A 15587-nucleotide genomic window follows, 5' to 3' on the forward strand; every position below is an offset into this window, starting at 1 on the left:
GTAGCCCAAATGCTGTGTAGGAATGATTCACCATGATTCAAAATTTCAAGTTTAAACATTTTTAATGAGTATAACAAAACAAGTTGAGCTCTCTTTCAACTTCTTATTCTGTCATTTCACAGTCAGTATCTTCAGAATCCTCCAATTCTGATTCTTCTAGTTCTTCATAATCATGCACTCTCATCCTAATAAAGGTAAAACCAAGGATTACCGGTAATCACTAGCTCATTCACTTATTCTGAACGTCTGAGACGGTCACTTGTAGTTGTTACTTTGGCACAAAGTGTTTACACCAGTTATTATTTTCGTGTCCTTTTACAGATTCAATTCTATAATTATCAGAGCCAGACACGAACTTACAATTTGCAGTGTTTTAATTCCTTTCTGCACCAGATGCAATATACGAGATCATCATTGTATTCAAATCAGGGCCGGTTTCTTAGAAGCAACTTTCTCTGTAAGAACGGGTTGTTTCACTGATTTCCTACCAGGAATTGCACATTCTTTTAAAATTTATTTTAGTAGGGGATCATAATCCCCGCCGGAAATATATAACTGGCTTACAGGGCATGTGCATCAATAATACCTGGTAGCCCGATCCCGATTTTACTAAACACGGTTATCGACGGGCCTACAGCTTAATTTCGAAGACTAGAAAAAATTTTATCGACTGAAATTCATATATCTACCCTAATTTACATTGCGTATACACGTTTAATTGTAAAAGCTGAAGTAGTTTAACATGTTTAATACTGGAAATACATACTATAAACAAAACAAAAACACAATACCGGACATTTGGTCAGAAACTATACAAACTTCAACCGGACCGATCCATTTTTTCCCGGAAATGTCTGACAGTCCAACGTATTTCGCATACTCTGTTAAATCTGCCACTAGTACTGTTAAGAGAAAGTTTGTGAAATACAGGTGCATACAATGATATATTGTGGGATCTAGAGAAACCAAAATGGATTTTTTTTTATTGCAGGCTGAATCTACAGCAGAACCATTGTTGTCTACCCATAAACATGGTCAGTTCAGCAAGAGGTATGTGGAGGTCATGCAGGACCTGGACAGGTGCTACCATACCTTGGTTCTTTTAACTGCTGAAGCAGAGGAGAAAATAGGCAAGTATTCTGTCGCCAGTGAATTTTTTTGGGCCAATATGCCACCGATATTCGGCTGTTTCCCCTAACTAAAATTAGCTATTTTTTCCCAATTATATATATATGTTTTTCCCAATTTCAAATCTAGGGAAAGTAGGCCATTTAAAAAAAAGGTTACCGTATATTGCTGACAAATAGTAAATCTGTTTTTTTCTTCAGTTTTATTCTCCAAACCATTGCACATGCAAAAGGTTTTGTAAAGAATATGTAAAACAATAGAGGCATCCATATAAGCAGATATGCAGCGAAGTATATAGTTTCCAGATACACATTAAGCCACATTGTTGACAATTTAGTTTGACCACCATTATATGTAGGGTCAGACTAATAACAGGAAGTGGACAACAGTATGGGGTTTTACTAAAATCCGAAAAATACAAACAGGAGAGACATTCTGGAAACTTGTTTATTAATATAATATTTACAAGATTATTGGTACAAATGCTGGTGAATTAATAATTTATTATTTTCTTTATGAAATTAGACAATAAGTATTTCTTAGAAAAAGTAAATAATATATACAAGGTGTGACTTCCAATACATATTTAATGTTAAATAATGATTTCTTTTATGATTTTAAATCAGATCTGAAATAAACCTCAAACAAAAAAATTGTTATTTGATTATTTAAGGCATCTTTACCATTTTAATTTACTATGAATGATTTTTCCCAATTTGAGGAAAATGGCGCTATTTTTTCCCAATTCAAAAGGAGGGGTGGTAGTTTGAAAAACAAAAAAAATCACTGGTCGCCTACCAAAAACCTCTTATCTAAAACCTCATTCAATTTCAACTTTTTTTTCGCACAGCATGTACAATATAAGAATGGTACCCATACTATCAATTTGGGGAAAAAGTGCCAAAACAGAATAAAATGGGAATTTTCTTTCCTATCAGCAAATGACATGTATATTGTAAAATTATCACTTAAAAGGCCATATTTAAAGATTGATTAGCACCACCTTTAAATTTAACTGGTCTGTGAACCCCTGTCATTCAGGAGAAATTAAGCTTCAGATTGGATGCTAGAAATTGATGGACATTTAGTTACTAGTCCTTGTATGTACCTTATCTACCTAATCTGGCGATCAAGGCGTCTGTGCAACTTTTGATGCTTACTGCTTAAACCTGCTCGATAGGGAAACGGTTTTGGCTTTTTCATATAGAGATAGTCAATAATAGTAGTAAAATTTGCGTACAATTACATCAATTAAAATAGATTATAAAAGTTTATGCTTAGGAATGGGTACGATTGATAATTATGGATTGTTAGAATATAATTTACATGGACATCGACTTTATGCTAAATAGAAAGTACCAACTCTTTTTGGAAACCTTGTGTAATTATGTATAATTAATGTTTATAAAGAAAACTTAATTATGAGTAAATACGTCGATGAAATCTTGCTTATGCTCAGTTGAAAATTTACAGCATACTTTTCCCTCGAAACATTGCGACAAAAATACATGTAACTGTAAACTTTATGGAAGAGAAATTAGCTGCTATAAGGGCTCTTTCTTGCATATGATAGTTGGAATTGGGATCCAGGAGGGAGAACGAATTCTTGGTCTGGACCAGTTATTGTAGGAACTGTCAGAAATTCTGAATGTTCTGACTGTTTTTGTAGGCCATGCATTATGGACGAGTCACACAGACAACTCTTGTAACCAGAGAATTCTGGTGTGCCGTCCAATAAAGCTAATTCAAACAGAAGAAAACTTTGATATATAAACAGTTTTGGAATAAGTTGAGTCATTGTGGGGCGTGGGACGATGATCGGTACATAGCCAGAAAAACTGCTGCATTACGCAGGAACACCCGTTGGAAACTATGTTTGTCAGTCATACACCGTCGGATACCTGGTATCGAACGATGGCAGTCAAATGGATAGTGTTGAATAATCGGAAAAATTTTACAATCGATAATTGGTCAAAATAAGAACTGTATCGATTAATGATCGATAGAATCAGTATTTACATGTAGTGAATAAATGTTTAGCATTTCGGGGGTTATTTCTTTTTAGTTTTATGTATATATATATATATGCAACATACACACTTCTAGATAACATATGTCTTAATATAAAAGTGAGATTAACAGTCAGAGGAATCTCAGATTAGATATCAACTAGTGTACGGGCAACAATCGATTATGAAAAATAGAATCGATAATTGGAATCAAAGAGCAAGGAAAACTTAGAATAAAGAATATGCTGCCTATTTTTTGAATGGCTTAACGTCCTCATTTATACAAAATAAATTTATTGAGCTTTTAACATGTGTGATTCATTAGATTTAATTATCAACATTTCGATTAACCTGCATAAGAAAAATTACTACCCTGAATTTATTAATCTTATGAAAACGTACAGGTAATACAGGTAACACAGATGACATCCTGTGTATTTGGGACGGTATACACAAGCTAGCAGGGTACCCTCGAGACTTCACACCTGCCTAAAAACTAGCTCCGCCTGCACTTACCTGAGGAAAACTGACTGGTTGAAAACCTCGGCCTTTAAAAGAATAAAGAAGTATTGATAATTTACAATTTTGCAAACGAGTGCCATTTGATTGGCATCTAATCTTAGACTACTTTCTATTTATTAAAGGAAGTGAAGAAATTAGTTAAGTCGTACAACATTTCGTACAAAGCAAGTTGCAAGCTTAATAAAAAATGGCATATCAGTTTGTTACTGGGCAATTTTTAGCCTCAAAATTGGGGGAAATTTACAGTATTTGGCAATGGGAATGTGACCGTTTACCTGGGAAACCAGGCTGATTTAACAGATGTAACACCACAGTTGGTGGCACAGAATTTTCCATCATGGATGGGTTGCTTTCATTGATTGGATTTCAGTCATTTTGTGTTTGTAAGGCATATTATGGACTGTTTCTGGTGCTCTTGTAGTCAGTGAATGTTGATTGTAATTGTTTTGGCCTTTACAGGTGGTGGAAGTCAGTATATGGAGGAAGATGACAGTTGTACCGAGGGAAATGATGACCATATAACAGTTGTTAAGTCACTTCCAAATAGAAGTCTTTCCATAAAGTCCAGGAGGACACTGCCAGAGACCACCGGAGATGTTCAGTGCCAATCATTACCCGGGAACATTGTCAGTGATGTGCCCATGAAGAACGTGACTAGCGATACTGTTCAATCAGCTGAAAAGTGTTTAAAGATGGATCCTTTTTTATGGAATCTCGAGAAACACAGTACCTTGGATTCTGGTACAGCTAATGACAGTTTAAGTGCAATTATCACATCGGATACACTTGCAGCACAGACCTCAGGAAAATTGTGTGATAATGATGTGAATTTGAACAGACAAGTAAATAAGCCGTCCATTGTGAAAGGTGTATTCAATATCATTACACCAGAACAGGACACTGTCATGGGTGCACTCGATGCCATTAAACCAGAACAGAACACTGTAAAGGATGCGTTCGATGCTATTGAGCTAGAGCAAGAGACTACCAAGGATACATCTGATGTCCTCAATTTAGATCAGGATACTATGATGGGTGTACTAGATGACAACAAGCCAGTACAGGATTCATTGACAGAAATTATTACCATAAAGCAGAATAATGCGACATTTGTACCCAATCAGTTGAAGCCAGAGCAGGGAGCTTTAAAGACAGGTATGATTGATTGTAGCTGCAGATCTGTAGCTTCTCTGGGAAAATACTGGGACAGACCAGAGAGCTGCAGATCCATTACTTATAAAAACCTCTGACTAAGGCACAGAAAATCTTCTCATGGTCACTGTATTCTTATGTTGCTGTGTCAAAAATTTCCTAACATATTTTCCCATTTAACTGGTGTCAAAACATGCCCTCAAACATTCATGGAAGCGCCATGCAAACTGAATACTTCCAACTTCAAATGATTTTGTTTGTTCGTTTAGCGATGTTAGGTAGCCAGTCAATTCAAACTCGTTGATTATTGTATGAATGTTTTCATAGTATCCACTACGAGGGTATGTATTTGATCTTCATTCAACATAAACAGGAACAATTTAACTTAAAATGAAAAAAGTATAATTCCACTAGAAGTAAGATATTAGCTCAAGATTGAATAATGAAAAAAAATCCTGGTATAGTCTGATCCCCTACCCTGCCACAATTGTTATACCCCCCACAACAAGTTGTGGGGGGGGGGGGGGTATACTGGAATCGGGTTGTCCGTCTGTCTGTCCATCCGTCCGTCTGTAGATGCAAAGGTTTCCAGGCTCTAAAGCATTATCCTTTCCACCTACCGTCACCATATCATGTATATGGACTACCCATGGGATGAAGATGTTCCCTATCGATTTTGGGGTCAAAGGTCAAGCGCACTGGACATCGAAGTAGCAATATGGTTTCCGGGCTCTAAAGTGTTATCCTTTCCACCTACAGTCACCATATCATACAGTATGGACTACTCATGGGATGAAGATGTTCCCTATCGATTTTGGGGTCAAAAGGTCAAAGGTCAACCGCACTGGACATCGAAGTAGCAATATAGTTTCCATTTAAATTCTTTAATGGCTTTTTTCATCGCATGGAGATGCTGTGTTCCTAGATACCTTTTGGATCATAATACTGAAGTTTTACCTATTACCAACACCCTTTGGGAAATTGGGGTAAGCGGGGGGGTATTCTTAGTGAGCATTGCTCACAGTACCTCTTGTTTTCAATTGCGAAGTGTAAAAACAGAGTGGTGAGTCATATAAATTTATAAACACTATAATATACAAAATAAAGCTATTGTGCTTTATAGTTCTTCATTTAGTAGTATGAGTATGAAAATGAACCAGGGTTTGAATTGACTGGCTACCTAACGTGGCTATTTCAACAAACGAAATCATTTGCTCTCTGGTGTAACCGTCTGTCCAAGTATTTTCCCAGAAGCCTACAGATCTGCAGCTAGATTGATTGTAAAGTTTAACCGTTAGAGATCTAATTTCCGGTATATATACGGTATATATCATTGTGTACAATAGGTGTTTGGGTAACATTTATTAATGTGATCAGATGAAGTCCTTTCTATAGAAATGTTATGCCTCCTGGAAACGAAACTTGAGGGGGGGTGGATGTGGGGTATTGGAATCAGCATATCCTAGGGTTGGGTATTACCAGCAAAAACAATATTACAATATGTTGCAATTTATTAGTCCCCTACCAACAAAGTCGAAGGGTACTTTAGGTTTGCCGTCTGTCTGTCTGTCTATAAACTTTTCACATTTTCATTTTCTCCAGAACCTTTGCCCAATTTCAACCAAACATGACACAAAGCATCATTTGGTGAAGGGGATTCAAGTTTGTTCAAATGAAGGGTCATGCTCCTTTCAAAAGGGAGATCATCACAAAAAAAGTAAAAATAGGATATCTTCTCAAGAACCACTGGGCCAGAAAATCTGAAATTTACATGAAATATAAGCTTCCTGACAGATACCCTTCTTTGATCCTGTCCATCATGCGGTTCTCTTAATAACTTCAACAGGCTATTTTTGGTTCACTTTTTATACATTATTTAATACAGAGTTCTTGAAAAGTGTCGGTAATGTCGGATTATCCGATAAAAGTAGTAAATGTCCGACACAAATTACTTAATTGTCGGTCCTGATGGCCGATAAAAGATCGGGATCGAAGTCCGTTTTTTACCGGGAAAAATGGCTGCCATGTGGCCCATAAATTTTCAAACCGATGCTAAATCCAGCAAGACATTGAAACGTAAACGTGAGGGATCTGTTGTGAGAACTACGAGGAGAAAAGAAACCAGGAATCTGGTAGACAATGACTTTTGTTTGATGCGGTTTTACCTATTACTAGGTGACACCATCTGCTCAAAGTCGCAAGACCAACTACACCTGGGCCAAAGTGAGAGAGAGTAATTTAAACGATTGCAGAGGAAGATGAGAAAGAAGTTGAGAGGAATAGACAGGATAGAGAAAAAAGTGGAGGGTGAGAGAAATGGAGCAAAAAAGTGACTCGGTGAATTGAAGAAGATTCAGAGTGTGAGGAAGATGCGAAAGGGTATGAAAGGAGAATTCATGAACGTATAGCTGAGATGGAGATTGAATACAATAACACATGTAGTTGATTATAAATAAAATTTATAAAAACCTCAAAAGCAATGCATTTTTTTCTGGACTGACAAAATTTTGTTTGGGCTGACACTATTTCTAACAGTATCGGACCAAATGTCTGACACTTCAAAAGAAATTTCAAGAACTCTGTTAATATGTCAAATCCTCTCACTTCACGTCATCTGCACCAAAGATTTTCTCTGGTGCACCGAGACAAAACCTTGCTTGATTCAGGTACTGAGGAAAAGTATTGAAAGTCTTCGGAAAAGTGGGATAAAATTGTTAATTTGTGGATAATTTCACCCGAAGATGTAAGTAACATGTCATGATAAGTAAAATTCTACTAAGATCCGTCTGCTACGTGCTGCCAACAATTGTGGATTGGAGTCTGTGCACTACATCTTTTACATCCCAGAATGAAATATATATTGGTGGGAAATACAATAAAATAAAATCAATGACCACATAAGATTGACAAAATAATGATAATACGTTATTTTAAAAAAACTAAATGTTTGTGTAAAATAACTTCTTTACGTCATTTTTCAAAATTTTTTTAACATGTTGGCAGTATGCCCCTGATGGAGGAAATTTAAGTGTTTATTATTCAATCAAGAATTTGGGACAGTTGTATTCATATTCTCTGGCCCAAAGGGATAGATTATAACAGACGTATCGAAAGTAAGAAATAGTGAGAAAAACTATTTCTAACAGTGTCAGACCAAATGTCTGACATTTCAAAAGAAATTTCAAGAACTCTGTACGACCAGTCTACTAAATACATAAAGGGTGTTGTCACAAAACTCGTATGAATCAAAACGGAAAGACTTCAACAAAAGCAAGAAAAGGTGTGAGAGGGTTTATGAAAAGGAGGAACATTCAATAAGTTTTCAGGGTAGATGGCTATTGTTGCAGTATGACCAGGAGAAACAGTTGATGTTTTGATCCTTAATTAAGTGAACAGCTCACCAATTAAAACAATAAATGTCTTGCATTGTTTAATTGTTTTTATTTACCTCAAATTTAAGTGACGGACTGATTGATTTCTCTGCGGACTGATAGAATATGTTGTCCATCAGTCTGGCCTGACTGGCTGACTGACAAGTTAGTTTTGAGCTCTGCATTAGACATTCTATATTTAAGGTTAATCCTTAAAGGGGAGGGGGGGGGGTGTATGTTTTTTAAACTGGATGGTGATTAAGAATTCATGGGTATTAATTGTGACAAGACTTTCTTTTGGTACCAAAATTTGTGACCTTGAGATTTGACCTACTTTTGAAAAGGTCTAACCTAGGCCTCAACTTTTTTATGTTATTCCATGTAAGAAGACTTTTCATTGGGTAGCAGGATTTCTTTGCTGCCATATGGGGCATCAGTGTTTCATGAACACATCTTGTGTTGTAAAAAATTCTGTAAACCAACAAAATCAAAACTATACATGGCTTTAAAGGGTATCAGTGAATGATTCTTTATTCTGTGACAGTGATAGCAGTATGAATGTTCTCATCGTAGCTAATAGTGTGATTTATTTTAACAGAATGTTCTCATCGCAACTAACAGTGTGATTTCTTTTAACAGACAATCAAGGTGCTGTAGTAAAAGAAGACCAGACTCAGGTATATGGAATTTTTCATCTTATGTTGTCATCTGATCATATATTTAAACAGACTGAAGTTTTGAAATGATTTGATTTCTCAAGTAAAAGTGCTATTCCCCCAAGTAACTGTCACTCTCCCAAATAACTGTGTCACTCTCCCAAAAAATGTCACTCCCAAATAACTGTCACTCTCCCAAATAACTGTGTCACACTCCCATATAAATGTGTCACTCTCCCAAACAACTGTCACTCTCCCAAACAACTGTCACTCTCCCAAATAACTGTCACTCTCCCAAGCAACTGTGTCACTCTCCCAAACAACTGTCACTCTCCCAAATAACTGTCTCTCTCCCAAACAACTGTGTCACTCTCCCAAATAACTGTCGCTCTCTCAAATAACTGTCACTCTCCCAAATAACTGTCTCACTATCCTAAACAACTGTGTCACTCGCCCAAACAACTGTCACTCTCCCAAATAACTGTGTCACTCTCCCAAATAACTGTGTCACTCTCCCAAACAACTGTCTTTCTCCCAAATAACTGTGTCACTCTCCCAAATAACTGTCGCTCTCTCAAAGAACTGTCACTCTCCCAAATAACTGTGTCACTCTCCTAAACAACTGTGTCACTCGCCCAAACAAATGTTACTCTCCCAAATAACTGTGTCACTCTCCCAAGTAACTGTCACTGTCTCAAATAACTGTCATTCCCAAATAACTGTGTCACTATCCTAAACAACTGTGTCACTCGCCCAAACAACTGTCACTCTCCCAAATAACTGTCACTCTCCCAAATAACTGTGTCACTTTCCCAAATAACTGTCACTCTCCCAAATAACTGTCACTCTCCCAAACAACTGTGTCACTCTCCCAAATAACTGTCACTCTCCCAAATAACTGTCACTATCCTAAACAACTGTGTCACTCGCCCAAAAAACTGTCACTCTCCCAAATAACTGTCACTCTCCCAAATAACTGTGCCACTCTCCCAAACAACTGTCACTCTCCCAACCAAATAACTGTCACTCTCCCAAATAACTGTCACTCTCTCAAATAACTGTCACTCTCTCAAATAACTGTCACTATCCTAAATAACTGTGTCACTAGCCCAAACAACTGTCACTCTCCCAAATAACTGTCACTCGCCCAAATAATTGTCACTCTCTCAAATAACTGTTTCACTCTCCCAAATAACTGTTTCACTCTCCCAAATAACTCTCACTTTCCCAAATAACTGTGCCACTCTCCCAAATAACTGCCACTCTCCCAAATAACTGTCACTCTCCCAAATAACTGTGTCACTCTCCCAAATAATTGTCACTCTCCCAAATAGCTGTTTCACTCTCCCAAATAACTGTGTCACTCTCCCAAATAACTGCCACTCTCCCAAATAACTGTCACTCTCCCAAACAACTGTGTCACTCTCCCAAAAAACTGTCACTCTCCCAAATAACTGTCACTCTCCCAAATAACTGTGTCACTCTCCCCAATAACTGTCACTATCCTAAACAACTGTGTCACTCGCCCAAACAACTGTCACTCTCCCAAATAACTGTGTCACTCCCCCAAATAACTGTCGCTCTACCAAAAAATGTCTCTCCCAAATAACTGTCACTCTCCCAAATAACTCTTGTCACTCTCCCAAATAGCTGTCACTCTCCCAAATAACTGTGTCTCTCTCCTAAACAACTGTGTCACTCTCCCAAACAACTGTCACTCTCCCAAATAACTGTCACTCTCCCAAACAACTGTGTCACTCTCCCAAAAAAACTGTCACTCTCTCAAATAATTGTCACTCTCCCAAATAACTGTCACTCTCCCAAACAACTGTGTCACTCTCCCAAACAACTGTGTCACTCTCCCAAACAACTGTCACTCACCTAAATAACTGTCACTCTCCCAAACAACTGTGTCACTCTCCCATATAACTGTCAATCTCCCAAATAGCTCACTCTCCCAAATAACTGTGTCACTCTCCCAAACAACTGCCACTCTCCCAAATAACTGTGTCACTCTCATATAACTGTCACTTTCCCAAACAACTGTGTCACTCTCCCAAATAACTGCCACTCTCCCAAATAACTGTCACTCTCCCAAACAACTGTGTCACTCTCCCAAATAACTGTCACTCTCCCAAATAACTGTCACTCTCCCAAATAACTGTGTCACTCTCCCAAACAACTGTCACTCTCCCAAATAACTGTCACTCTTCCAAACAACTGTGTCACTCTCCCAAATAACTGTCACTCTCAAATATCTGTCACTCTCCCAAATAACTGTGTCACTATCCTAAACAACTGTGTCACTCACCCAAACAACTCACTTTCCCAAATAACTGTGTCACTCTCCCAAATAACTGTCACTCTCCCAAATAACTGTCACTCTCCCAAATAATTGTCACTCTCCAAATAACTGTTTCACTCTCCCAAATAACTGTCACTCTCCCAAATAACTGTGTCACTTTCTCAAATAACTGCCACTCTCCCAAACAACTGTGTCACTCTCCCAAAAAACTGTCACTCTTCCAAATAACTGTGTCACTCTCCCAAATAACTGTCACTCTCCCAAATAACTGCCACTCTCCCAAACAACTGTGTCACTCTCCCAAATAACTGTCACTCTCCCAAATAACTGTGTCACTCTCCCAAACAACTGTGTCACTCTCCCAAATAACTGTCACTCTCCCAAACAACTGTGTCACTCTCCCAAATAACTGTCACTCTCTCAAATATCTGTCACTCTCCCAAATAACTGTGTCACTATCCTAAACAACTGTGTCACTCACCCAAACAACTCACTCTCCCAAATAACTGTGTCACTCTCCTAAACAACTGTGTCACTCACCCAAACAACTCACTCTCCCAAATAACTGTGTCACTCTCCCAAATAACTGTCACTCTCCCAAATAACTGTCACTCTCCCAAACAACTGTGTCACTCTCCCAAATAACTGTCACTCTCTCAAATATCTGTCACTCTCCCAAATAACTGTGTCACTATCCTAAACAACTGTGTCACTCACCCAAACAACTCACTCTCCCAAATAACTGTGTCACTATCCTAAACAACTGTGTCACTCACCCAAACAACTCACTCTCCCAAATAACTGTGTCACTCTCCCAAATAACTGTCACTCTCCCAAATAACTGTCACTCTCCCAAATAACTGTGTCACTCTCCCAAATAATTGTCACTCTCCCAAATAACTGTTTCACTCTCCCAAATAACTGTTTCACTCTCCCAAATAACTGTCACTCTCCCAAATAACTGTGTCACTCTCTCAAATAACTGCCACTCTCCCAAACAACTGTGTCACTCTCCCAAAAAAACTGTCACTCTCCCAAAGAACTGTGTCACTCTCCCAAATAACTGTCACTCTCCCAAATAACTGTGTCTCTCTCCTAAACAACTGTGTCACTCTCCCAAACAACTGTCACTCTCCCAAATAACTCACTCTCCCAAACAACTGTGTCACTCTCCCAAAAAACTGTCACTCTCTCAAATAACTGTCGCTCTCCCAAATAACTGTCACTCTCCCAAACAACTGTGTTACTCTCCCAAACAACTGTGTCACTCTCCCAAACAACTGTGTCACTCTCCCAAACAACTGTCACTCACCTAAATAACTGTCACTCTCCCAAACAACTGTGTCACTCTTCCATATAACTGTCACTCTCCCAAATAACTCACTCTCCCAAATAACTGTGTCACTCTCCCAAACAACTGTCACTCTCCCAAATAACTGTGTCACTCTCCCAAATAACTGTGTCACTCTCAAATAACTGTCACTCTCCCAAACAACTGTGTCACTCTCCCAAACAACTGTGTCACTCACCTAAATAACTGTCACTCTCCCAAACAACTGTGTCACTCTCCCATATAACTGTCAATCTCCCAAATAACTCACTCTCCCAAATAACTGTGTCACTCTCCCAAACAATTGTCACTCTCCCAAATAACTGTGTCACTCTTTCAAATAACTGTTACTCTCCCAAACAACTGTCACTCACCTAAATAACTGTCACTCTCCCAAACAACTGTGTCACTCTCCCATATAACTGTCAATCTCCCAAATAACTCACTCTCCCAAATAACTGTGTCACTCTCCCAAACAACTGTCACTCTCCCAAATAACTGTGTCACTCTCCCAAACAACTGTCACTCTCCCAAATAACTCACTTTCCTAAACAACTGTGTTATTCCCTCTAATAATGGAGTCATTCCCCCTAATCCCGTGGGGATCCGGGTTAGAATAGGTCCTCAATACCCCTTGCTTGTCGTAAGAGGCGACTAAATGGGGCGGTCCTTCGGAGGAGACCGCAAAAACCGAGGTCCCGTGTCACAGCAGGTGTGGCACGATAAAGATCCTTCCCTGCTCAATGGCCATAAGCGCCGAGCATAGGCCCAAATTTTAAGGCCCTTCACCGGCAGTGGTGACATCTCTATGGGAGTGAAATATTCTCGAGCGGGACGTTAAACAATCAATCAGTCAATCATTCCCTCTAATAATGGAGTCCTTCCCTCTAATAATGGAGTCATTCCCTCTAATAATGGTGTCATTCCTGATCAAATCTGTTTGTCTATAGCACTTTCTATGGCATGCGGCATCTTCGCTAGCCAAGTGTTTATGATCCACTCTGCTTCTCTACAAACCCTTGGCAGATTTAGTGTGATTTTCGTAGCTTTCAGCGGCGCCCTCTAGCGGATGGAGAAAACAACCCTGTTTGGATTACATCATGCTTATCCAATGAAAATGCATGTTTCAGCTGTTTAGAAATGGCTGTGCTCAAAGAGTAATGCAATGTGGTATGCAAATCATTCAAAATAATAATAAATTTAACTATCTCTTAATTGCATACTTGAAAAAGAAATCAGTGAGAATGTTATTTAGAAAATAAACATGTGTGAACCCATGAAATATATGTACTCGTTGAGTCTACGTCTATAAATAACCCACATGTGTAAGGTGAATTCCAAATTGAGGAAAATAGCTCTGACACAGCTGTCTAAATCTGGGATAGATAGAACATAAAACATCGAATTACAAGAGATGTTTTATGTTAAACTTATGGTACGGTACTGTAGTAAATAAAATGCACTTCTTTACGCAGATACGGGTCTGAACTGCGAACGTGGCATCATTGGTTCGGATATGTATTTGATACATGGCCAAGTGACAGTTGTAGTTATTTAAATTCTTTTGTTTTGCATGTGATCTAACGTAACACGTTCTCTGATTGAGCAGTGGACTTTCCCTGTGTCCAATCATATGCTGAAAGTTGAGGCTACGAAAATCGCACTTAATCTGTCAAGGGTTTGTAGAGAAGCGGAGCGGATCGTAAACCCTTGGTTAGTGAAGATGTGGCATGCGGCAGCTGAAGTTTCCTGTTGAGATTTTCATAAATTTTCTGCATGACAGAGGAAGACCCCTTCTGATTTTCAGATTTCTTGGCTTTGTCCTTGTGGAGATTTGGGAATTTTTTTTTCTCATTAGTAACAATAACACTTTCTATGGCACAAAACTTTAGAAAATTACTTGAAAAGATTATAATTTAATGATAATTGGATTATAGGAAGAGGAAGACAGACCCCTTTTCCACTTTCATATTTTTTTAAAAACAATTTTGTCATTATAGAGTTAAGGGACTTCAATTTTTTTTAAATATAATTACGTGAATGCACTTTCTATGACGTGATATGTGCACTTTTCTAATCAAAATTCTTTTTGTCATTTAGCATTGTTTTTACATTTTCAACTTCTAGAATCACTAGGCCATTTTAACCTTTATATTTAAACTTTGCACTAGCACAAAATATCCTTTGATGAAGGAGATTAAAGTTTATCCACATGAAGTGTCATGTAGGAATATAGATGGGAAATGGTGAAAATATAAGGATTGGATGGTTAAAAAATCTTCTGAAGTACCACTTCACTAATGAAGATTCGAGTTTCTTCAGACTGTGACCCTTGGGGCAAGGATGGGGCCAAAAATTATAGGTGAAAGTTTTACATGTGAAAACATATAGCAAAATCTTGTAAAATCTTCCTTTCAAAACCCGCAAGATTGTAATATGAAAGCATCCTTTAAGTAATGCAGATTCAAATTTATTCAATCCATTCTCTGGTTCTCAGAGACTGCCGCCGCCCCAAAAAACCGGCCGCTGACACGAGTTTATCACTGCCCCGGGAAAAAATCGTCGCCGCCCGTATTTGATCCGTCAAAATAAAATTTGTGTTTTGGTGCCAAAATCGTAAAGCACCTTGTTGAATAAGACGTGCTGCTTAGTTGATGTAAACAATATGGCGACAGAAACAGTTCTTGTCAGCATTGAGATTATTTTAAACTCAAAACAGATTGTTTCATGGACAATTATACCGGTAGACTCGTCCTTGACAGTTAATACGCTTTGCAAGAAACTTCTGGGCGGTGAATTTAAAGAAATTGAATCCGTGAAGAAGCAAATTGATGAAAGCAAGGCCGAGTTGAAGTACGACATTTTCGTAGGTCGAAACAAAACGGCTGACAGCGATAAGGTTTTTAGCTCACCTGAACCGAAGGTTCAAGTGAGCTATTCTGATCACATTTTGTCCAGCGTCTGTCTGTCTGTCCGTCTGTAAACTTTTCACATTTTCAACTTCTTCTCCAGAACCACTGGGCCAATTTCAACCTAACTTGGCCAAAAGCATCCTTGGGTGAAGGGCTTTCAAGTTTGTTCAAATGAAGGGCCATGTCCCTTTCAAAGGGGAGA

At 38.3% G+C, this 15587-nt stretch overlaps 1 protein-coding gene across 1 annotated transcript in view; it reads left to right on the forward strand.

The window, feature by feature from the left end:
• Positions 1 to 15587, forward strand: part of LOC125645948 (uncharacterized) — a 61477-nt gene that overhangs the window by 6215 nt on the left and 39675 nt on the right. The window contains exons 3-5 of the mRNA XM_048871969.2: positions 992 to 1130; positions 4119 to 4814; positions 8822 to 8859. Of these exons, the coding sequence (XP_048727926.2) occupies positions 992 to 1130; positions 4119 to 4814; positions 8822 to 8859 (873 nt within the window). The remainder of the gene's footprint in view (positions 1 to 991; positions 1131 to 4118; positions 4815 to 8821; positions 8860 to 15587) is intronic.

The sequence above is a fragment of the Ostrea edulis genome, chromosome 6 (genome assembly GCF_947568905.1).
Source record: "Ostrea edulis chromosome 6, xbOstEdul1.1, whole genome shotgun sequence".
Lineage (NCBI taxonomy): Eukaryota > Metazoa > Mollusca > Bivalvia > Ostreida > Ostreidae > Ostrea > Ostrea edulis.